Source organism: Salmo salar, chromosome ssa15 (genome assembly GCF_905237065.1).
Source record: "Salmo salar chromosome ssa15, Ssal_v3.1, whole genome shotgun sequence".
NCBI classification, from domain to species: Eukaryota; Metazoa; Chordata; class Actinopteri; order Salmoniformes; family Salmonidae; genus Salmo; species Salmo salar.
Window position 1 is genome coordinate 35,716,317 of NC_059456.1, and position 23,357 is coordinate 35,739,673.

Sequence of the window (23,357 nt, forward strand, 5' to 3'; positions counted from 1 at the left end):
GTTACAGCAGAGATCCTCAGTTTTCAATAAAGAGAGTGTAGAAGGCCAAGAAATGGTCAGAGAGGGCACTTCCTGTACAGAATCTTCTCAGGTTTTTGCCTGCTATATGAGTTCTGTTTTACTCACAGACACCATTCAAACAGTTTTAGAAACTTTAGGGTGTTTTCTATCCAAATCAAACAATTATATGCATATTCAAATTTCTGGGCAGTAGTAATAACCAGATTAAATCGGGTACGTTTTTTATCCGGCCGTGCAAATACTGCCCCCTACCCTAGAGAGATTAAGACATGGTCAGTCAATCCAGAAAATGTCTCGAACTTTGAAAGTTCTTCAAGTGCATTCGCAAAAACCATCAAGCGCTATGATGAAACTGTCTCTCATGAGGACCACCACAGGAAAGGAAGACCCAGAGTTACCTCTGCTGCAGAGTATAAGTTCATTACAGTTACCAGCCTCAGAAATCGGCAATTTACTGCACCTCAGATATCACCTCACACAATTCAAGTAACAGACACATCTCAACATCCACTTTTCAGAGGAGACTGCGTGAATCAGGCCTTCATGGTCGAATTTCTGCAAAGAAACCACTACTAAAATACACCAATAAGAAGAAGAGACTTGCTTGGGCCAGGAAACATGAGCAAATGTACATTAGACCTGTGGAAATCTGTCTTTTGGTCTGATTAGTCCAAATTTGAGATTTTTGGTTCCATCCGCCGAGTCTTGGTGAGACGCAGGGTAGTTGAACAGATTATCTCCGCATGTGTTGTTCCCACGTGAAGCATGGAGAAGGAGGTGTGATGGTGTGGGTGTGCTTTGCTGGTGACACTGTTGATGATTTATTTAGAGTTCAAGGCACACTTAACCAGCATGGCTACCACAGCATTCTGCAGCGATATGCCATCCCATCTGGTTTGCGCTTAGTGGGACTATCATTTGTTTTTCAACAGGACAATGACCCAACACACCTCCAGGCTGTGTAAGGGCTATTTGACCAAGAAGGAGTGTGATGGAGTGCTGCATCAGATGACCTGGCCTCCAACCACCCGACCTCAACCCAATTGAGATGATTTGGGATGAATTGGACCGCAGAGTGAAGGAAAAGCAGCAAACAAGTGCTCAGCATATGTGGAACTCCTTCAAGACTGTTGGAAAAGCATTCCAGTTGACTACCTCATGAAGCTAGTTGAGAGAATACAAAGCTGTTATCAAGGCGAAGGGTGGCTACTTTGAAGAATCTCAAATCTAAAATATATTTGTATTTGTTTAACACTTTTTTGGTTACTACATGATTCCATGTGTGTTATTTCATAGTTTTGATGTCTTCACTGTTATTCTACAATGTAGAAAATAGTCAAAATAAAACCTTGAATGGGTAGGTGTGTCCAAACCTTTGACTGGTACTGTACATATTTTGAATGGGATTCCTTGTCCTCCCATGTTCAAATATAGTCCTTGGATAGTTAGAAATGTTGGGTTGTTGAATGCGGCCTTGAAGTTCTCAGGTGTAGCACTGATGCTTTTGTTTTGTTCTACTGAGAATTTGACAACAATATTTCGTTCACAATTGTGCCTGGCCCAAAATATTGAAGTGAATGTTACCTTGACCCACAGCAGATATGTGTTTGCACAGTAGCGTGTGTGTATCTGTGTGTACACACTCCAGCATAAGCACGGCCATGCTGGATGATTGGGGTGCCTGTCAGCAGGCCTCAGAGCGTCCACTGCCAATTAGACCCTTTATTTGTTTACATTTGCGAGGCATTTGCGAGGCAGTTAGACATTCCACACAGTGTGGCTGCCTGGTGCCTGATGCTGCAGAGGACTGCTCTGATTGAAGACTGTGGGATTTTTATGGTTTTCGCCGTGGTAACAGCCCTGGTATATTGATGGCATAGCCAGAAGATGAACCAGCTGGTTTAACCCAAGGGGCTGTTGGTGTTGAAAGGTGTGTTAGGCACTGGGACTGGAGGAGGAAAATGCTGCCTGGCTGCCAATGTAATTGGCCTCTATTTTCTATCAATCAGAGGAAAATCTGCTGGCCAATGGCCATATATAATGATATCTGATCCCCACAGATAGGGTTACCTTGGAACTGCAACCCTCCGGGCTCTCATTTATAGAAGCTGTGAACTTTACCTACTGCAGCTACACACTAAATTAGGAAAGTAACACGCTGCAGGTTGTGTAAGTGTAAGAAGTTGCATTCATCATATCCATATGAACATGCAGGCCTAGATTAAGTATTTACTTGTTTGTTTGGAAGTTAGTTAAAATCTCTCTACCGAAGGCTCCCGTGCGTTGATCGTTAATTCACATTACATTTTTTCTTTAATTGATGTGGACATTTTTTAAGCTGCACCCACTCCTACCGAGTGAATGAGTCCATTGACAGAGCGTGGCAGGGGAGGTTACCTCCAGAAATTAGCCTGGAGCTGCAGGTAAGAGCTCTGGGACTGGGAATAACAGCTCAGCAATAGGAGATTTGTTTTTATCTCCACTGGTTCCACAGTTCTCCTTTCAGGGCCCATGTGAGCCATGGATTACAGATTACATGTCAAAGAAACGTCCCTTTTTCAGGACCCTGTCTTTCAAAGATAATTCGTAAAAATCCAAATAACTTCCCAGATCTTCATTGTAAAGGGTTTAAAAACTGTTTCCCATGCTTGTTCAATGAACCATAAACAATTAATGAACATGCACCCGTGGAACGGTCGTTAAGACACTAACAGCTTACAGACGGTAGGCAATTAAGGTCACAGTAATGAAAACTTTGGACACTAAAGAAGCCTTTATACTGACTCTGAAAAACGCCAAAAGAAAGATGCCCAGGGTCCCTGCTCATCTGCGCCTAAGACAGCGCTACAACACCTGCACAGGATCGGTACATCCGAACATCACACCTGCGGGACAGGTACAGGATGGCAACAACAACTGCCCAAGTTACACCAGGAATGCACAATCCCTCCATCAGTTCTCAGACTGTCCGCAATAGGCCGAGAGAGGCTGGACTGAGGGCTTGTAGGCCTGTTGTAAGGCAGGACCTCACCAGACATTACCGGCAACAACGTCGCCAATGGGCACAAACCCACAGTCACTGGACCAGACAGGACTGGCAAAAAGTGCTCTTCACTGACGAGTCGCGGTTTTGTCTCACCAGGGGTGATGGTCGGATTCACCTTTATCGTCGAAGGAATGAGTGTTACACCGAGACCTGTACTCTGGAGAGGGATTAATTTGGAGGTGGAGGGTCCGTCATGGTCTGGGGCGGTGTGTCACAGCATCATCGGATTGAGCTTGTTGTCATTGCAGGCAATCTCAACGCTGTGCGTTACAGGGAAGACATCCTCCTCCCTCATGCGGTACCCTTCTTGCAGGCTCATCCTGACATGACCCTCCAGCATGACAATGCCACCAGCCATACTGCTCGTTCTGTGCGTGATTTCCTGCAAGACAGGAATGTAAGTGTTCTGCCATGGCCAGCGAAGAGCCCGGATCTCAATCCCATTGAGCACGTCTGGGACCTGTTGGATCGGAGGGTGAGGGCTAGGCCAATCCCCCCAAAAATGTCCGGGAACTTGCAGGTGCCTTGGTGGAAGAGTGGGGTAACATCTCATAGCAAGAACTGGCAAATCTGGTGCAGTCCATGAGGAGGAGATGCACTACAGTACTTTATGCAGCTGGTGGCCACACCAGATATTGTTACTTTTGATTTTGACCCTCCCTTTGTTCAGGGACACATTATTAAATTCCTGTTAGTCACATGTCTGTGGAACTTGTTCAGTTTATGTCTAAGTTGTTGAATTTTGTTATGTTCATACCAATATTTACACATGTTAAGTTTGCTGAAAATAAACGCAGTTGACAGTGAGATAATGTTTCTTTTTTTGCTAAGTTTATTTCTTGATTAGATAAGTATTCAACCCCCTGAGTCAATACATGTTTGAATCACCGTTGGCAGAGATTACAGCTGTGAGTCTTTCTATGTAAGTCTGTAAGAGCTTTGCACACCTGGATTGTACATTGTTTGCCCATTATTATAAGTTGCCCATTATTATAAGTTGGTTGTTCATCATTGCTAGACAGCCGTTTTCAAGTCTTGCCATAGATTTAAGACAATTTAAGTAAAAACTGTAACTAGGCCACTCAGGAACATTCAATGTCGTCTTAGTAAGCAACTCCATTGTATATATGACCTTGTGTTTTAGGTTATTGTCCTGCTGAAAGGTGAATTTGTCTCCCAGTGTCTGTTGGAAAGCAGACTGAACCAGGTTTTCCTCTAGGATTTTGCCTGTGCTTAGCTCTCTAACGTTTTTTTCTGCTGGGCAGGCCAACACTTGAGGGATACAAAGTGTATTGAAAGCAGGTGCTTCCTGCTTAAGCAATTAACATCACATCATGCTTAGGGTCATGTATAAAATGCTGGGCAGGCCATTATTTTGGCTACCATGGCTTTTCCCCCATAGGATGACAATGCCCACATCCACAGGGCACGAGTGGTTTGATGAGCATGAAAACGATGTAAGGCATATGCCAGGGATCATCAACTCGATTCAGCCGCAGAACAATTTTTTTCATGAGTGGATGGTCAGGAGGCCAGAACATAATTACAAATAATTTGTAGACTGCAAATTGACCGCAAGAAACCGATATAATATTTGACTAGAACGTAATCATTTCAAACCTTGTGTACTTTTTTATATGATCACATATACCGTTTTCTCTATTATGAGTTGGAATACTTTGGAACAGATTTCCAAAATTCAAATCACTTGGAGCTGGCCAATAATTTGGCCCGCGGGCCGCCAGTTGGGGAACCCTGCATATGCCATGGCCGTCTCAGTCACCAGATCTCAATCCAATTGAACACTAATGGGAGATTCTGGAGCGGCGCCTGAGACAGCGTTTTCCATTACAATCAACAATACACCAAGAATTGTGTCTCATCCCTCCAATAGAGTTCCAGACACTTGTAGAATCTATGCCAAGGAGCATTGAAGCTGTTCTGGCCCAACGCCCTATTAAGACACTTTATTTTGGTGTTTCCTTTATTTCGGCAGTTACCTGCAAATGTTTCCCTTAAATAATGTGCAGCTTTTTTTTTTACCATAATTTTATTGTAGTATCAGAACACACACCAATGTAGCACTATGCGTACATATAGAGGGTAGCTGGTTTCTGTATTACAGGTCTACCAAGTATTCATACCACAGACAGAGTTTTATGATTTTGTACATGGTCATACCTAGTTACTACCATAGGTGAGAACATAAGATACTCCATCTCTGCAGGTGATCTGTCTATCTGGTCCAAATCACTGATACAGGTTCCCCTCCACCCTCTGGTGGTATCGATAACTTGTTATTTAGTCTCCAGAGAAACCTGGATTCAAATAAAGATCCAATCTATCAAATTATTATAAGTGGATTTAGGTGTTATTGGCTGGGGTCAAAATGTCCCCCATATTGATACAGATACACTAAACAGTGATTTAGATTTATTAAGAACAAGTTGATTCACAAAGTCATGAAAAATGTGAGGATTTTTATAAACCACCTTTGGGCTATAATAAAAAATATGTCAATGAGGTCAAAATAACCCCAGTTTGGTAGTATGAGGGAATGAAAAATAATAAACTCATCAAATAAAAAAGTAAATTATATACACAACAGAAATATTTTGTGAATACATTATGGTTAATAAGTGATAAGCGGTAATGGGCATTCACTACCTTTATGAACTGTAATTCATATTATTCTGTCTTGTTACAGCATTCAACCCACTGTCATTGTCAGGAAGAAGGCATGTGATGGCTGAGAGAAGCTCTAAAATCATTTTTATGTTATTATTTCATAATGCATTTCATGTTTGAAAAGGAAAACCGTGATTAAAAAAAATAGAAAAATCAAACAAACTGAACCGACCCCAAAAAGCACTAATCACTCAGCACTAGCGTGTGCTCCTTTCTTTTGACGCACTGAAATGTATTCTTCAGTCTGGTGGTATGATTGCAAAACATTCCATTTCCTTGTATTGCAAAGGACAAAAGAAGTCATTGACTGACGGTTTGAGTGCCTGGGATGAAAGAACATTATGTACCAGCCTGTTATTATGTTGTTTGATTTAAAGTGTCTCACTCTGAAACATTATTTAAATGTTTTTCTCATGTGAGTGCACATTTTAAATAGTGTGTCACAATCAAGCTAGTTTCATTGTACCATCCAATTGAATATAATGGCAGTTTTCAGAAGGTATCCCAGCCGGTCTTGTTTGAGGCAGTCTCAGGCTGTTCCTGTTAGGACTAGAGCCCTGTTGCTGTGGTCTCCCTCTTCTGACAGTAGCCCAGTTGCCCCTCCCCCTGTTATCAACAGCTCTGGTGGGATGCTTTATCATCCAGATTTACATCTCCTCAGTTATGACATTTACACATGCTCACAGCTTAGATAAGACAGCACTGCTACTTGCTATGTCATCTCCTTGGCACAAAAGGCCTAGAAGCTGCACTGTCTTACGCCCCTTATCAGAGAAGTATAATTTGAGTTTAATATTCTTAAAGACGCTTCTGGATTTCATTTGGCCCAACGTCAAATCTGATGGATTGGATTACCATCAAGGGACCTGTAACTGAGAGAATCCAGGATGTTCCTACTTAGCACTACCCACATTGTATTGATCTCTGTAGGCTTTTCCGGGCCTACAGCGCAGGTTTAGAAGCAGAATGGAGAACGGGTGTGCTACTGTCACAATGTTTTCACTGGCATATTCTGAGCCTCCCACTAGAGGAAGTTTTGAAAGAGTGTGGTTAGAAATAGGTCAAGAGTGTGGGGGCATGTGCGAAAGACATTCACCATGCTACACCGTGCTAGTCTCGTGAAAATCTCACACAGTTTTCAGATGTGCTAACATAATTGCAAAAGGGTTTTCTAATTATCAATTAGCCTTTTAAAATGATAAACTTGGATTAGCTAACACAACATGCCATTGGAACACAGGAGTGATGGTTGCTGATAATGGGCCTCGGTACGCCTATGTAGATATTCCCCAAAAAATCTTCAGTTTCCAGCTACAATAGTCATTTACAACATTAACAATGTCTACACTGTATTTCTGATCAATTCGATGTTATTTTAATGGACCAAAAAAAAGCTTTTCTTTCAAAAACAAGGACATTTCTAAGTGACCCCAAACTTTTGAACGGTAGTGTATAATCTTTTGTTGTTGGGTTTAACTTCCTCCAAATATCAATCAACCCCTGTTCTTCAAAGGGAAATTGAACTGCTCTAGACATTTATAATATGGGACCACCTGGTTGTGAATTGTCCAAATGTGGAGATAATGTGCAATTAAAGTCATCTCCAACTACACAATGTGTATTTGAATGCTTAGCAATCACTAAGAAACATCTATTAATAAATTGTGGGGAATCATCATTTGGTGCATACAAATTAGCTAAAGTAAAATGTATGCTAAATAATAGTCATTAAATAATAACAAACCGACCCTCTGTATCAGTTACCTTATTTTTCAATGTAAAAGACAACCTCTTATTAAGCAGTATACAAACACCGTTTATTTTGAGGAGGAGTGAGAGGAGTCTGACCTACCCATTCCCGTTTAAGCTTTTTGTGCTCCTCGTCTGATAAGTGGGTCTCCTGGAGGAGGACAACGTCACAATCCATTTGTTTTAGTTTAAATATTTTTCCCGTTGAATAACGTGGTTTAAGCCCTTCATGCTATAAATCAAAACGTTAAGTGGTTTCATTGTCAGTATAAAGTGTCAATATAAATCACTACAGACCTTGATTTGAATTGACCTTTCCCTTGTACCCATAACTGCAGACAGAAATGCTCATTTGTTTTTCATGTCAATACAAAACACACACAGAAACAACAAGAACATCAACACAAAAATAAGTGTCTCCACTAGAACGAAGGGAGCGCGAACAGTGAAATTAAAAGTAGAGCACATAAAACTGCCACATTCCTGGTTGGCAGATCTTGTTGTTGTGGTGTTCTTTAAACAAGGGAGGTAACTCACAAGACCAATAGTGGGACAATTGTGCAAACTAAGTGGCATTTTGGCCAATAGTATATCTGATGTAATATTTATCACTTGATAATTTCACTTCAGCAACCTATCGTTTTAAAGAGTAGCCTGAATGCAAAAAATAAATATGAAACAAAAAAGGGGAGGAGCCCATAAACAAACCCGCATGGATGTGGCGTTCCCTGCACTCCGTTATAAACTATGAAATATAGCCTTTTAGGCAAATATTTTCAATAACCTACACTATATGTAATTGCCATAAAACAATGTTAAAAATTAATCATCTTTACTCTGTAGCCTACTAAAAGAGAAAGTGGGAATGAGGAAAGCAGGCTATTCTGTTTGTTCCAGATTAAATCATTACCTTATCATCCTGACAAACTGTAGGTCAAAGATTGATGAATTAGTCCAGCAATAAGGTCCCAATTAAGAGCATAAATCCAGGTACTTTCAAGTCCTTAATTCTTTAGGGATAGGGGGCAGCATTGGGAAGTTTGAATGAAAAGCGTGCCCAGAGTAAACTGCCTGTTACTCAGGCCATGAAGCTAGAATATGCATAGATTTGGGTCGAAAACACTCTAAAGTTTCCAAAACTGTTAAAATAATGTCTGTGAGTATAACAGAACTCATATGGCAGGCGAAAATCTGGGAAAAATCCAACCAGGAAGTGGGAATTCTGAGGTTTGTAGTTTTCAAGTGAATGCCTATCGAATCTCCAGTGTCTGTGGGGTCAGATTGCATTTCCTAAGGCTTCCACTAGATGTCAATGTCAACAGCCTTTAGAAGTTGTTTCAGGCTTCTATTGTGAAAGGGGAGCAAATAAGAGCACTCTAAGCAGATGGCCCAGGTGAAAGCTTTTAGTTTAGTCACGCTCGTGGCCGTGTTTGCGAGCTCCGTTCCCTTTCCTTTCTAATGAAAACAGTATTGTCCGGTTGAAACATTATTGAATATTTATGATAAAAACACCCTGAGGATTGATTAGAAACATCGTTTGACATGTTTCTACGAACTCAAATGGAACTTTTTTTACTTTTCGTCTGGACTTTGTGCCTGCGCTTTGTACATTTGGATTACTGGACTAAATGCGTGAACAAAAAGAAGGTATTTGGACATAAAAATGAACTTTATCGAACAAAACGAACATTTATTATCTAACATGGAGACCTGGGAGTGCCATCAGATGAAGATCATCAAAGGAAAGTGATTAATTTTAATGCTATTTATGACTTTTGTGACACCTCTCCTTGGTTGGAAAATGGCTGTATGGTTTTTGTGTCTAGGGGCTGACCTAACATAATCGCATGGTGTGCTTTCACCGTAAAGCCTTTTTGAAATCGGACACTGTGGTTGGATTAACGAGAAGTTTACCTTTAATATGGTGTATAATACTTGTATGTTTGAGGAATTTTAATTATGAGATTTCTGTTGTTTGAATTTGGCACCCTGCAATTTCACTGGCTGTAGGCCAGGTGTTCCGCTAGCGGAACCCCCTTCCCAGAAAGATTAACCAACAATGCAGTTTTAGGAAAAATAAGTGTTTAGAAAGTATTTACTAAAACAAACTGAAGTAAAAAATAATAAAAAGGGTTAATAAATAAAATAGAAAAATAACGAATAATTAAACAGCAACAATAACATAACAGTAGCGAGGATATATACAGGGGGTAATAGAGATTGCGTCATCTGTGGATCTGTTGGGGGGGTATGCAAATTGGAGTGGCTCTAGGGTTTCTGGGAAAATGGTGTTGATGTGAGCCATGACCAGCCTTTCAAAACACTTAATGGCTACAGATGTGAGTGCTACGGGTCGGTAGTCATTTAGACAGGTTACCTTGATGTTCTTGGGCACAGGGACTATGGTGGTCTGCTTGAAACATGTTGGTATTACAGACTCGGTCAGGGACAGGTTGAAAATGTCAGTGAAGATATTTGCCAGTTGGTCAGCGCATGCTCGGAGTACACGTCCTGGTAATCCGTCTGGCCCTGCGGCTTTGTGAATGTTGACCTTAAAAGTCTTACTCACATCGGTGATCACACAGTCGTCCGGAACAGCTGGTGCTCTCATGCATGCTTCAATGTTGCTTGCCTCGAAGCGAGCGGAGTAATTTAGCTCTTCTGGTAGGCTCGTGTCACTGGGCTTCCTTTTGTGGTCCGTAAAAGCCCTGCCACATCCGACGAGCGTCGGAGCAGGTGTAGTACGATTCAATCTTAGTCCTGTATTGATGCTTTGCCTGTTTGATGGTTCGTCATAGCGGAGTATCTTCTCTTTGATTCCAGCTTTCACTTGAATACTTATCCTCACTCATTGCAAATTCCAATTTAGGTCAAGTATGTTCTTTTAACTCATGAAGTTCAATTTAGGCCAAAATTGTCACAGAGCTTGATCAGCAATTCCGTGCTCTTGAAGGTCAGCATCACACTTTGTGGCCTTGCTGCTCCGTGCTCTGGCTGGTCTATCAGAAGTAAAGCAGTGTTTCTGCTTGCCTCAAAGCTCCACTGTAGTGCTGGCATTGACTTTGAGGCTTAACTGATGATTATGTGCAGATTGCTGCAATACTGAGAACTACTGTTTGGGTCTGCTCTGTCCTTAATAAGAGAATGTTTACATTAAGATCGGTTTGAAAGGCTTTGCTTCCTCAATAGTCCAAGGTGGTTTCCTACTTTTTTATTAAGAGGCTTTTGGGGAGGAGAAGGGCTGTGAAATGAATGCCTTTCATATATTACAAGGGTTTCTGAAATATTGTTTTGAAAGCTCACCACCATAATGAAATTGGCGACTTCAAAATGTCTGACGGGTGTTTATCACTAGTATGAAGTTTGAATAGGCTGCTATGTCTCTGGGCGCCGAAGACGTGGATGTCGGTTAAGGCAGCCCCCCGCACCTCTCTGATTCAGAGGGGTTGGGTTAAATGCAGAAGACACATTTCAGTTGAAGGCATTCAGTTGTACAACTGACTAGGTATCCCCCTTTCCTCTTTCCCGTATGCGCTCCCTGCTTTCCTGTCACTGCAACACGCATAGGCCTACCTTGTTATTAACATCCTTTCAAAACACAGACTGGTACAAATACAGTACACACTGTCTCTTTACTGTGTTTAGAACAAGAGAGTATGAGTATGAAACAGTGGGAAACCAGGAAATGGTGTGTGTGTGTGTGTGTGTGTGTGTGTGTGTGTGTGTGTGTGTGTGTGTGTGTGTGTGTGTGTGTGTGTGTGTGTGTGTGTGTGTGTGTGTGTGTGTGTTTGGTTACAGCTCTGGGTGCTAGCCTAAGCAACTCTGTTTGTTTTCCAGAAGATGCTCAAGCTGTGGCTGAGGTGCTGCCACCACTGAGGCATCGTCAGTGTGCTGAACGGAGCAAGCAGAGCAGTCTTGACCTGGCAATACACGAATGGCCCAGGGAAGCCACCAGATTGACATTCAGGTTTTGCACGACCTGCGCCAGAAGTTCCCTGAAGTTCCAGAGGGTGTTGTTTCCCAGTGTGTTCTGCAGGTGAGTCTGGTGTCTCCTCATTTTCAATCCATTTGTTAAAAAATATATATAAATATTGTAACACCAGTTCTCATCACAAATGACTGATTTGAGCCTTCTCTTTTCCTCAGAATAACAACAATTTGGACGCCTGTTGTGAGTACCTGTCTCAGGTAAGCCCAGGCTACTTGTACAGCAAAGGAGGCAAACTCAACTACCCTGACGACCCCAGCTTCATCAGGTTCCGGAATCCCATGACCCAGCTGAACCTGGCCCTGCAGTCTCAGTCTCAGAATGTGCATGCAACCCCGGGAAGGGACAGCCTGAGGATGAACGGCAGCAGGACACTGTCCCACAGCCTTAGCCTGAGCGACGGGCCCCTACAGACAGGACAGCCCCCGAATAGTGACTTCTTCCAGCAGGAGCCCCAGTCAGCCCCGGTGCAGGTGCCCACCAGCCTCAATGTGTTTGGTGTGATGGAGCCCACGCGCAAGACCCAGCCACCCCAGCACCTGGGACTCTACCAGCTGGGGGGGAAAGGACAATCCATGGGCCAACATGGCCAGCAGATGCCCCGCTTCAACCCCATCACTGTCACCCTGGCCCCCAACATCCAGACGGGTCGCAACACCCCCACCTCTTTGCACATACACGGTGGGCCCCATACACAGTCCGGCTTGAGCAGTCCACAGGGTAACTCTATCTACATAAGGCCTTACGTGACCCAGCCCAGCGGTACAACCCGGCAAAGCCAGCAGCAGCTTCAGCAGCAGGCAGGCAGGGCCCAGTACAGCCCCACCTCCCAACCCCAGCAGCAGATCTACCAGATCTCCCATCCCACCTCACTGCCTGGCTCCTGGACAGGCCCTTCCTCCCAGCAGCACCAGCACGGCTCCTCACATACCTCACAGCACCAGTCACAGGGCCACCAGACCTCCCATGTCTACATGCCCATCAGCTCCCCCACCAACCCACAGGCCCCCTCCTCTATCCTCCAGGCCCCCTCTGGAGGTCAGGGCTCCTCTTCTGGTGCCTCCTCCTCTGGCATGCCCTCTGGCATGTCCTCCTTCAGCCAGTACAACATCCAGAACATCTCCACCGGACCGCGCAAGAACCAGATAGAGATCAAACTTGAATCTCCTCAGAGGAGTAACTCCACCACGACCACGGCCGTGCTGCGCACCAGCAGTGGCCCCCGCTCCAACTCCTCCACCTCCTCCTCCTGCCCCTCATCCTCCTCCTCTGTTGGGGCAGGCCCTGGCCCAACCACCACCCCCCTGTCCATCGGAGGCCCAGGTCTGAGCCGCAGCCAGCCCACTGTTTACATCTCTGCCAGCCCGCCCACTGTTGCTGCTACCACCCCCTCTGACGAGGCCAACATGGCCTCATCCGGCTCTCGCTCCCAGCCCAAGTTTTACATTACTGCTAATAACGATGACGGTGGGGGCAGAAACCCTCCAACCGTCTACATCTCTGCTCAACCACCTCCGCACGGGTCCCAGGGGCCCCGCAATATGGGGGGCCAGGTGAGCATGGGCCCCGCCTACATCCACCACCACCCACCCAAGTCCCGCGCATCTATGGGTGGGGCAGGCACGGCCACCTCGCCCCGAGTGGTGGTCACCCAGCCCAACACCAAGTACACTTTCAAAATCACCGTGTCCCCCAACAAGCCCCCAGCGGTGTCCCCCGGCGTCGTGTCCCCCACCTTTGAGGCTACCAACCTCCTCAGCCTCCCCTCGGACCACCATTTTGTGGAGCCAGACCCACATCATCTCTCAGACCCGCTGTCTGTACACAGGGAGAGGCCCAGTGAGCCACGCAGACTCAGCATGGGCTCAGATGACGCAGCATACACACAAGGTGAGGCCAGATTAGGGTACTAAACTTTTTCATCTGTTAGTTGCTTTGCATTGTCGACGGTCACAGCCTATGGAATTATATAAACACACCAGGATATAGTTCGTTGTGCAATTCTTAGGCTGAACAACAGTATCCCTCAGTCACATGAAGATCAAGTTGTGCAACAAAAGTCAAGTGGCCAAAGAGATATAACATCCACTTACAAAGTATAATGGTTGAACGAGGCTGCAGGAACTTTTAAGAGAGTAACTTTCCCTCATAACAGTAAGGAATAGTATACACTTTTGTCCACCAGTAGTAAATGCTTTTTCCATTGCATTCTGCCAAGAAAGTCATTTGACTATTGCTTATCGTTTATGCCTTGTTTTAACTTGGATTTCCATATGATGACACTAATGCATTTTTAAAGCCAAATTGTGTAGACGCTGGTCTCATTAAATAGCTATCTGTCTTAAAACCCTGCTTCATCTAAGCCTGATTTGAGGGAGTAGGTAGATACATTCTTAAAGGTGACTCGCATGGAGAGGGGTGTGATTGCAGCATGAGTCGGCTGCAATAATGCTGGATTTACGCTGACAGCCCTTTGACTGCGGCAGTGTGAGTCAAATGTGTTGGAGCGCAGTGTTTCCTTTTTTGGACTTTTGACTGTATTACGTGTGAGTCAGTGCCTGTGGCTCTTGCTAGGCGCTCGCTCATGCTGCTGTGACTACTGTGGGGCTTCTCTTCTCTCTCCACGGCCCTGAGCCTGGGTCTTCTGCCCCTTATCTTTCACTGCAGGCAGCCCTCTCCATGCATCCCTCTCTGGCTCACATGACATTCCCAGTTTGGCTTGGCCTGGTATTGTTTTTGTTGTTTACTTTGTTATTTCTGTGCCTGGGGGGGGGTAGTAGTTCTTGAGGTGAAAGGTTTATGACATGTAGGCCTAGACTGTCACTGTATGTTACAATTAGAAAAGCAGGGACAGCTCATTTCCACATAGCATATAGCATTTTATGAATGCTTAATAAGACAATATAACACTTCTTATGAAGCGCTATAAGCAATGTTTTTCCCAGGATCAATGTTGACTCCCCCAAAAGCCCTTTCTGAAGTAGGCCATGAAATGAAGAACGATTATGCAACTGTATGATTCTTACTCAGCCCAATGCACGTACAGGATATTTCCGAAAGGGGAAATGTATTTAGCTATAGTGGTAAGCCTGTACTGTAAATTTGGTTGTTAACCTGGCCCTTCAGCTCTCAGAGATTGTCTAAGCCAGGACTCTCCAGCCCTGTTCCTGTAGAGCTACCGTCCTGTAGGTTTTCACTCCAACCCTAATCTAGCACACCTAATTATATTAATTAGCTGGTTAATAAGCTGAATTAGGTTAGTTACAACTGGGGTTGGCGTGAAAACTCAACATGTACTGCACTGACATAAATGACTGATGATTGGTTGAAAGAAATTGATAATAAGAATATTGTGGGAGCTGTACTGTTAGATTTCAGTTCAGCCTTTGATACTATTGACCGTAACCTGTTGTTGAGAAAACATATGTTTTATGGCTTTTCAACCTCTGCCATATCTTGGATTTAGAGCTATCTATCTAATAGAACTCAAAGGGTTTTCTTTAATGGAAGCTTCTCTAATGTCAAACAAATAGGGTGTGGTGTACCGCAGGGTAGTTTTCTAGGCCCTCTACTTTTTTCTATTTTTACCAATGACTACGTGTCAGCAACCACAGCTAATTAAGTTACTGAAACTCTTAAGGAGTTGTAGTCCATTTTGGAATGGGTGGCCAGTAATAAACTGGTCCTGAACATCTCTAAAACTAAGAGCATTGTATTTGGTACAAATCATTCCCAAAGCTGTAGACCTCAGCTACATCTGCTAATGAATGGTGTGGCTGTTGAACAAGTTGAGGAGACTAAATTACTTGGTGTTACCTTAGATTGTAAACTGTCATGGTCAAAACATATGGATTCAATGGTTGTAAAGATGGGGAGAGGTCTTTCCGTAATAAAGAGATGTTCAGCTTGTTTACACAACACTCCACGAAGCTAGTCCTGCAGGCTCTAGTTTTGTCTTATCTTGATTATTGTCCCGCCATGTGGTCAAGTGCTGCTAAGAAAGACTTAGTTAAGCTGCAGCTAGCCCAGAACAGAGTGGCACATCTTGCTCTTCATTGTAATTAGTGGGCTAATATACAGTGCATTTGGAAAGTATTCAGACCCCTTGACTTTTTCCAAATTGTGTTATGTTACAGCCTTATTCTAAAATGTATTAAATCGTTTTTTTTTTCTCATCAAACAACACACAATACCCCATAATGACAAAGCAAAACAGTTTTTTAGACATTTTAGAAAATGTATAAAGAAATATATATCTGAAATATCACACTTACATATGTATTCAGACCCTTTACTCCATATTCTTTTGAAGCAACTTTGGCAGCGATTATAGCCTCTAGTCTTCTTGGGTATGACGCTACAAGCTTGGCACACCCGTATTTGTGGAGTTTCTCCCATTATGCTCTGCAGATCCTCTAAAGCTCTGTCAGGTTGGATTGGGTGCGTTGCTGCACAGGCATTTTCAGGTCTCTCCAGAGATGTTCGATCGGGTTCAAGTACGGGTCTGGCTGGGCCACTCAAAGACATTCAGAGACTTGTACCTAAGCTACTCTTGCATTGTCTTGGCTGTGTGCTTAGGGTCATTGTCCTGTTGGAAGGTGAACCTTCACCCCAGTTTGAGGTCCTGAGCACTCTGGAACAGTTTTTTATCAAGGATCTCTTTGTACTTTGCGCCGTTCATCTTTCCCTCGATCTTGACTAGTCTCCCAGTCCCTGCTGCTGACAAACATCCCCACAGCATGATGCTGCCACCACCATGCTTCACCGTAGGGATGGTGACAGGTTTCCTCCAGATGTGACACTTGGCATTCAGGCCAAAGAGTTCAATATTGGTTTCATCAGACCAGAGAATCTTGTTTCTCATGGTCTGAGAGTCTTGAGGTGCCTTTTGGAAAACTCCAAGCAGGCTGTCATGTTCCTTTTACTGAGGAGTGGCTTCCGTCTGGCCACTCTAACATAAAGGCCTGATTGGTGGAGTGCGGTAGAGATTGTTGTCCTTCTGGAAGGTTCTCCCATCTCCACAGAGAAACTCTAGAGCTCTAATAGAGTGACCATCAGGTTCTTGGTCACCTCCCTGACCGAGGCCCTTCTCCCCCAATTGCTCAGTTTGGCCTCTAGGAAGAGTCTTCCATTTAAGAATGATGGAGGCCACTGTGTTCTTGGGGACCTTCAATGCTGCAGAAATATTTGGTACCCTTCCCCAGATCTGTGCCTCGACAATCCTGTCTTGGAGCTCTACGGATAATCCTTCGACCTCATGGCTTGGTTTTTGCTCTGACATGCACTGTCAACTGTGGGACCTAATACAGACAGGTGTGTGCCTTTCCACATCATGTCCAATCAATTGAAGTTACGACAGGTGGACTCCAATGAAGTTGTAGAAACATCTCAAGGATGATCAATGGAAACAGGATGCACCTGAGCTCAATTTCAAGTCTCATAGCAAAGGGTCTGAATATTTTAGAATAAGGCTGTAACGTAACAAAATGTGGAAAATGTCAAGGGGTCTGAATACTTTCCGAAGTCACGGTAAATACTATGCATGCCAGTCTTTCTTGGCTAAGAGTTAAGGACATTCTGACTGCATCACTTCTTTTCATAAGAAACATTAATGTGTTGAAAATTCTAAGTTGTTTGCATAGTCAACTTACACACAGTCCACACACTTATCCCACCAGACATGCCACCCGGGTCTTTTCATAGTCTCAAAAATCCAGAAAAAAATCTAGAAAGTGTACACTATTATATAGAGCCATTATTGCATGGAACGCCCTTCCATCTCAGATTGCTGAAATAAACAGCAAACCTGGTTAAAAAAAGACAGATAAAACAACACCTCGCGGCACAACGCCATCTTTTGTGTGTATGTTTTGATATGTAGGCTGTTTGTGTCTTTTTTAAATGTATGTAGTTCTGTCCTTGAGCTGTTCTTGTCTAGTACTCTTCTGTATTATGTCATGTTTAATGTTCTGTGTGGAGCCCAGGAAGAGTAGCTGTGGCTTTCACAACTTAATAAAATACCAAAAACCTACAGGAGGGTAGCTCTCCAGGAACAGGGTTGGAGTGAAAACCTACAGGAGGGTAGCTCTCCAAGGAACAGGGTTGGAGTGAAAACCTACAGGAGGGTAGCTCTCCAAGGAACAGGGTTGGAGTGAAAACCTACAGGAGGGTAGCTCTCCAGGAACAGGGTTGGAGTGAAAACCTACAGGAGGGTAGCTCTCCAAGGAACAGGGTTGGAGTGAAAACCTACAGGAGGGTAGCTCTCCAAGGAACAGGGTTGGGGTGAAAACCTACAGGAGGGTAGCTCTCCAGGAACAGGGTTATAGTGAAAACCTACAGGAGGGTAGCTCTCCAGGAACAGGGTTGGAGTGAAAACCTACAGGAGGGTAGCTCTCCAAGGAACAGGGTTGGAGAGCACTGGTCTAAGCCATCAGTCTGTCCCCATGTCAGTTTTTTTGTGTTAATGTGTACTATGTATCTTCCAGCACTGTTGGTTCACCAGAAGGCCCGTATGGACCGGCTGTGGCATGAGCTGGAGCTGAAGAAGAAGAAGCTGGAGAAGCTAAAAGAGGAAGTCAACGAGATGGAGAACGATCTGACCAGGAGACGACTAGAACGATCCAACTCCCAGTCCCAAATCCCCTCGGTAAGTCCCCACAGACACTACTCTCCCAGCTACTGTCACATGAGGTTGGTGGCACTTTAATTGGTGAGGACGGGCTCGTGGTAATGACTGGAGCGGAATCATCTGAGTGGTATCAAACACATGGGTATTTGTTGCCATTCCATTTGCTCAGTTCCGTCCATTATTATGAGCCGTCCTCCCCTCAGCAGCCTCCTGTGCTGTATTAATGCGTTTAGTTTGGTCATTTTTGTTTACTACAGATTTAACAGCATATTATCTTCATAGATATCCGACTTGATAAGAAATGACTTCAAATGGGTACGTCATGTTTGACATATTGCTCAGTCTTAGTAGAGATCCATGGCAATTTGACTTCACAACTCACTCCTAAGTCACATAGTGTATTTACTGTATGTTTCTAAGGAATCCATGATTCTTTGGGGCAAAAACGCACACACACTTCCATGTTTTCACCCAACGTCATGTTAACATTAAGAGTGCAGCTGTGAGTTTGTTGAAATATATCAGAACGCAAAATCAAGTGGTGCTTTGAGTTTTCGGTTCTTGCCAGCTATCAGTGTGTGTTTGTCAGGAGAGGAAAAAGGGGACATGGAAGGTCAAGTTAAAAGCCTGGAGTTCAGCTCAGTAGCTCTTGTGTTGTGTATTCTGTGTATTCACTAGGCCAGAGAGATCTGGAGAGAACTCTCCTTCTGCGGTGTTAGCCCACTTGGCTCCCTGCACCTCCATTGACGTATTATAGGCTAGACTTGTGTTGTGTGTCAGTACTGTACAGCTTGTGCCTAGGCTATCACTCTCTCTACTCCTCCACTGTGTCTCTACAGCAGACAGTGCTGCCTGTCTGCCTGCCTGTCTGTAAATGGCGGTTTATATGAACCTGATTCATTCTCTCTTATCAGATTGAGGAAATGCAGCAGTTGCGATGCAAAAACAGGGTACTGCAGATCGACATTGACTGCTTAACTAAAGAAATCGATCTCCTTCAAACAAAAGGTAGGAGGCTCACTTGGTTTTGTGGGTGTGCTTGTCAGTGTTGTGATGAATGTAACACCAGCTCTCTGTGTGTGGTGTGCATACATGTGCTGGTACGTCCAGTGTGTTTATGGTGTACTGTGGTGTTTTAACATGCCGTCTTTTGCAATGCAAGGAAGGTTCAGGTTCAGCCTGGTACTCATTTCATGTTTAGTAGTGTTTGTGTATTCTGTAATGGGGAACGTACTGCGAAGCAGAGCGAGGCAGAGAGGGGGAAATGGCCTGTGGAGTGTACAGTGCAGCTGTAGTAGAAGTAGTAGGACTGCATCTGCCAGGCCTAGTCTGGTCACATCCCCTCGGCACATGCAGTCAAGGTGCTGCCATTGTAATGTTAACTACCAGTTGTTTCCTGAATTGCATCCTGTTGCTAGTTGGTAACAAGGCATTTATAGGCCCCCTGGCAGCTCTCCACGGCTGACAGGATTAATACACCAGCTAGCACAGTCACACAGGTGACACACGGAGAAACAAAAGTGGCTCAGAAATGAATATTGCCCCTTACTGAAGCCAACAGACAAATATGTTAGGAGTAAAGTGTTATGGGTTTGTTTTCTGAGTTTATTTGTTTTTGTGATATAGGCCTATAACTTAAGGTGTTTTACTGCAGTGTTTTCCTTGGGTCGTATGTGTGACTGGTGTATCTATGTTCATATGCTATACTGATGCTCACTATTTCAATTTAGCTTAGGATGACTTTGGTTCAGTCTCTGTCCTGTATTGCAATCCCTTGTTTCGGTTTGTTGCAGGACCACACTTTAATCCCAGTGCCATTCATAACTTCTATGACAACATTGGATTCCTAGGTCCTGTCCCACCCAAACCCAAAGGTACTTTATCTGTTGGTAAGTTTAGAAAAGGTTGCATGGTCGCCTCTGGACAACCAGACCCTCTTCTGCTTCCACTACCATCTGTCATTTTTTGGTGTTAAACTTTGTCATAAATTAATATCTATTAGTACTTGGGCTTTAGATCGGTACTTGTGATGGTTTCTAACAGATATTTATTTATTTATTTCTATCCTGGTCAAGTCTGCATTGATTAGATGATTCTCATTACATCATGTATTCTTTCATCCTAACTGTTTTCATGTAATTATCTGTTAGTGTTTTCATTCATACATGCTGTATTTTTCACCTCTGCATCTGTCATCTTTGTTTCCCTGCCATTCCTCTCCTCCATCTCTTCCTTCCTTCCCTTCATCCTGTGCTTGGGACCTGTCAGAGCCAGAGGGCCTGGGGAAAGACAGGAGAACATTTAATGTCACCTCCACCCTAACCATGGAACCCTCCTCTGCCCCTCCTCCCCCTGCTGCTCTCCCTCTGGGTTGGTACCTGTAGCTCTGTCTGTCTTTCCGTCTGTCTGCCTGTCTGTCTGTCTGCCTGTCCCTCTGTTTGTCTGCCTGTCCCTCTGTCTGTCTGTCTGTCTGTCTGTCTGTCTGCCTGCCTGCCTGTCACTCTGTCTGTCTGCCTGTCACTCTGTCTGTCTGCCTATCCCTCTGTCTGTCTGCCTGTCCCTCGGTCTGTCTGCCTGTCTGTCTCTCTGTCCCTCTGTCTGTCTGCCTGTCCCTCTGTCTGTCTGCCTGACCCTCTGTCTGTCTGCCTGTCCCTCTGTCTGCCTGTCCTTCTGTCTGCCTGTCCCTCTGTCTGTCTGTCTGTCTGTCTGTCTGTCTGTCTGTCTGTCTGTCTGTCTGTCTGTCTGTCTGTCTGTCTGTCTGTCCCTCTGCCTGTCCCTATGTCTGTCCGCCTGTCCCTTTGCCTGTCCCTCTGTCTGTCTGAATGTCCCTCTGCCTGTCCCCCTGTCTATCCCTCTGTCTGTCCCTCTGTCTATCCCTCTGTCTGTCTGTCTATCCCTCTGTCTGTCTGTCTGCCTGTCTACCTGTCCCTCTGCCTGTCCCTCTGCCTGTCCCTCTGTCTATCCCTCTGTCTGTCCCTCTGTCTATCCCTCTGGGTTGGTACCTGTATCTCTGTCTGTTTTTCTGTCTGTTTGTCTCTCTGTCTGTTTTTCTGTCTGTCTTATCTGCCTGTCCCTCTGTCTTTCCTTCTTTCCCTCTGGGTTGGTAGATGTCTGTCTGTCTGTCTCTTTGTATGTCTGTCTAGCTGTCTGTCTTTCTGCCAATCATCTGTCTTTCTGCCTGTGCCTCTGTATGTCTGTCCCTCTGTCTGTCTGTCCCTCTGGGTTGGTACCTGTAGCTCTGTCTATCCGTCTGTATATCCATCTGTATATCCATCTGTCTGTCCCAGTGGTCCAACCTCTCCCTTTCCTCCTTCATACTGGGTAGGCCCTGTGTTCTTCCCATCCACAAAGGTGGTGATCCCTGACATCTTAATAATTATCACCCAATCTCAAAACTTGAGATTGTTCAGCGAAAATATTAGAACTCTTGGTAAATTCTCATCTGTGGTCCTTTTTAGACAAATGTATTCTGAATGCTCACCAGTCAGGCTTTAGGCCAGGACACTGCACCATCTCGGCTGCTTCTCTAGTCATAAATGACATACAATGCCTTCAGAAAGTATTCATACCCCTTCACTTATTCCACATTTTGTTGTGTTACAGCCTGAATTCAAAATGTATCATTTTTCTGACCCATCCACAATACTCTATGATGACAAAGTTAAACATGTTTTAAGAATATTTTTCACATTTATTGAAAATGAGATACAGAAATATCTCATTTACGTAAATATTCACACCCCTGAGTCAATACATGTTAGAATAACCTTTGGCAGTGATAACAGCTGTGAGTCTTTCTGGGTAAGTCTCTAAGAGCTTTGCACACCTGGATTGTACAATATTTGCACATTATTATTTTTACAATTCTTCAAGCTCTGTCAAGTTGGTTGTTGATCATTGCTAGACAGACATTTTCAAGTCTTGCCAGCGATTTTCAAGCTGATTTAAGTCAAAACTTTAACTAGGCCACTCAGGAACATTCAATGTTGTCTTGGTAAGCAACTCCAGTGTATATATGACCGTGTGTTTTAGGTTATTGTCCTGCTGAAAGGTGATTTTGTCTCCCAGTGTCTGTTGGAAAGTAGACACCCAGGTTTCCTCTAGGATTTTGCCTGTGCTTAGCTCTATTCCGTTTCTTTTTATCAACAAAAAAACTCTCAAGTCCTTGCCGTTGACAAGCATACCCATAACATGACGCAACACCACACTGTTTGAAAATATGAAGAGTGATACTCAGTGATGTTGTGTTGGATTTGTCCCAAACAAAACGCTTTGTATTCAGGACATAAAGTTAATTTCTTTGCCACATTTTTTGCAGTTTTACTTTAGTGCCTTATTGCAAACAGGATGCATGTTTATAGAATATTTGTTATTCTATACAGGCTTCCTTCTTTTCACTCTGTCATGTAGGTTAGTATTGTGGAGTAACTACAATGTTGTTGATCCATCCTCAGTTTTCTCCCATCACAGCCATTAAACTTTGTAACTGTTTTAAAGTTACCATTGGCCTCATGAGGAAATCCCTGAGTGGTTGTAGTAACTGGGTGTATTGATACACCGCCCAAAATGGAATTAATAACTTCACCATACTCAAAGGGATATTCAATATCTGCTTTTTTTTATTACCACCCATCTACCAATAGGTACCCTTTTTTGCGAGGCATTCGAAAACCTCCCTGGTCTTTGTGGTTGAATCTGTGTTTGAGACTCAATGCTTGACTGAGGAACCTTATAGATAATTGTATGTGTAGGGTACAGAGATGAGGCAGTTATTCAAAAATCATGTTAAACACTACTGTTGCACACAGAGTGAGTCCATGCAACTTATGTGACTTGTTAAGCAAATTTTTACTCCTGAACTTATTTAGGATTCTCATAACATTTTCATTTTTAATTAGTTTGTAAACATTTCTAAAAACATAATTCCACATTGATTTTATGGAGCATTGGGTGACACAAAATCAACATTTAATTAATTTTAAATTCAGGCTGTAACACAAAAAAATGTGGAAAAAGTCAAGAGGTGTGAATACTTTCTGAAGGCGCTGCAGTTAACGCACTAGACAGGAAACAGCACGGCGCTGCGCTTTATATTGATCTGTCGAAAGCGTTCAATATGGTTAATCATGCACTCCTGCTACGGAGGCGATCTGAAATTGGTCTTGACCAAGCAGCTGGTTAAACAACTACCTGCACAACAGAAGTCTATGTATATCTGCTGATGGAGTTCAGTTTAA

The 23,357-nt window shown here is 43.8% G+C and overlaps 1 protein-coding gene across 8 annotated transcripts in view; it reads left to right on the forward strand.

The window, feature by feature from the left end:
- Positions 1-23,357, forward strand: part of LOC106571309 (TGF-beta-activated kinase 1 and MAP3K7-binding protein 2) — a 70,264-nt gene that overhangs the window by 42,903 nt on the left and 4,004 nt on the right. For 2 of the 8 annotated variants that reach the window (XM_014144225.2, XM_045695648.1), the window contains 6 exons: positions 11,342-11,540; positions 11,651-13,382; positions 17,978-18,138; positions 19,035-19,128; positions 19,914-20,009; positions 20,389-20,490. In XM_014144225.2, coding sequence (XP_013999700.1) covers positions 11,439-11,540; positions 11,651-13,382; positions 17,978-18,138; positions 19,035-19,128; positions 19,914-20,009; positions 20,389-20,490 — 2,287 coding nt within the window. In that variant the 5' untranslated portion in view covers positions 11,342-11,438. The remainder of the gene's footprint in view (positions 1-11,341; positions 11,541-11,650; positions 13,383-17,977; positions 18,139-19,034; positions 19,129-19,913; positions 20,010-20,388; positions 20,491-23,357) is intronic. The other 6 variants (XM_045695650.1, XM_014144228.2, XM_014144224.2 and 3 more) reach the window with 5 other exon arrangements.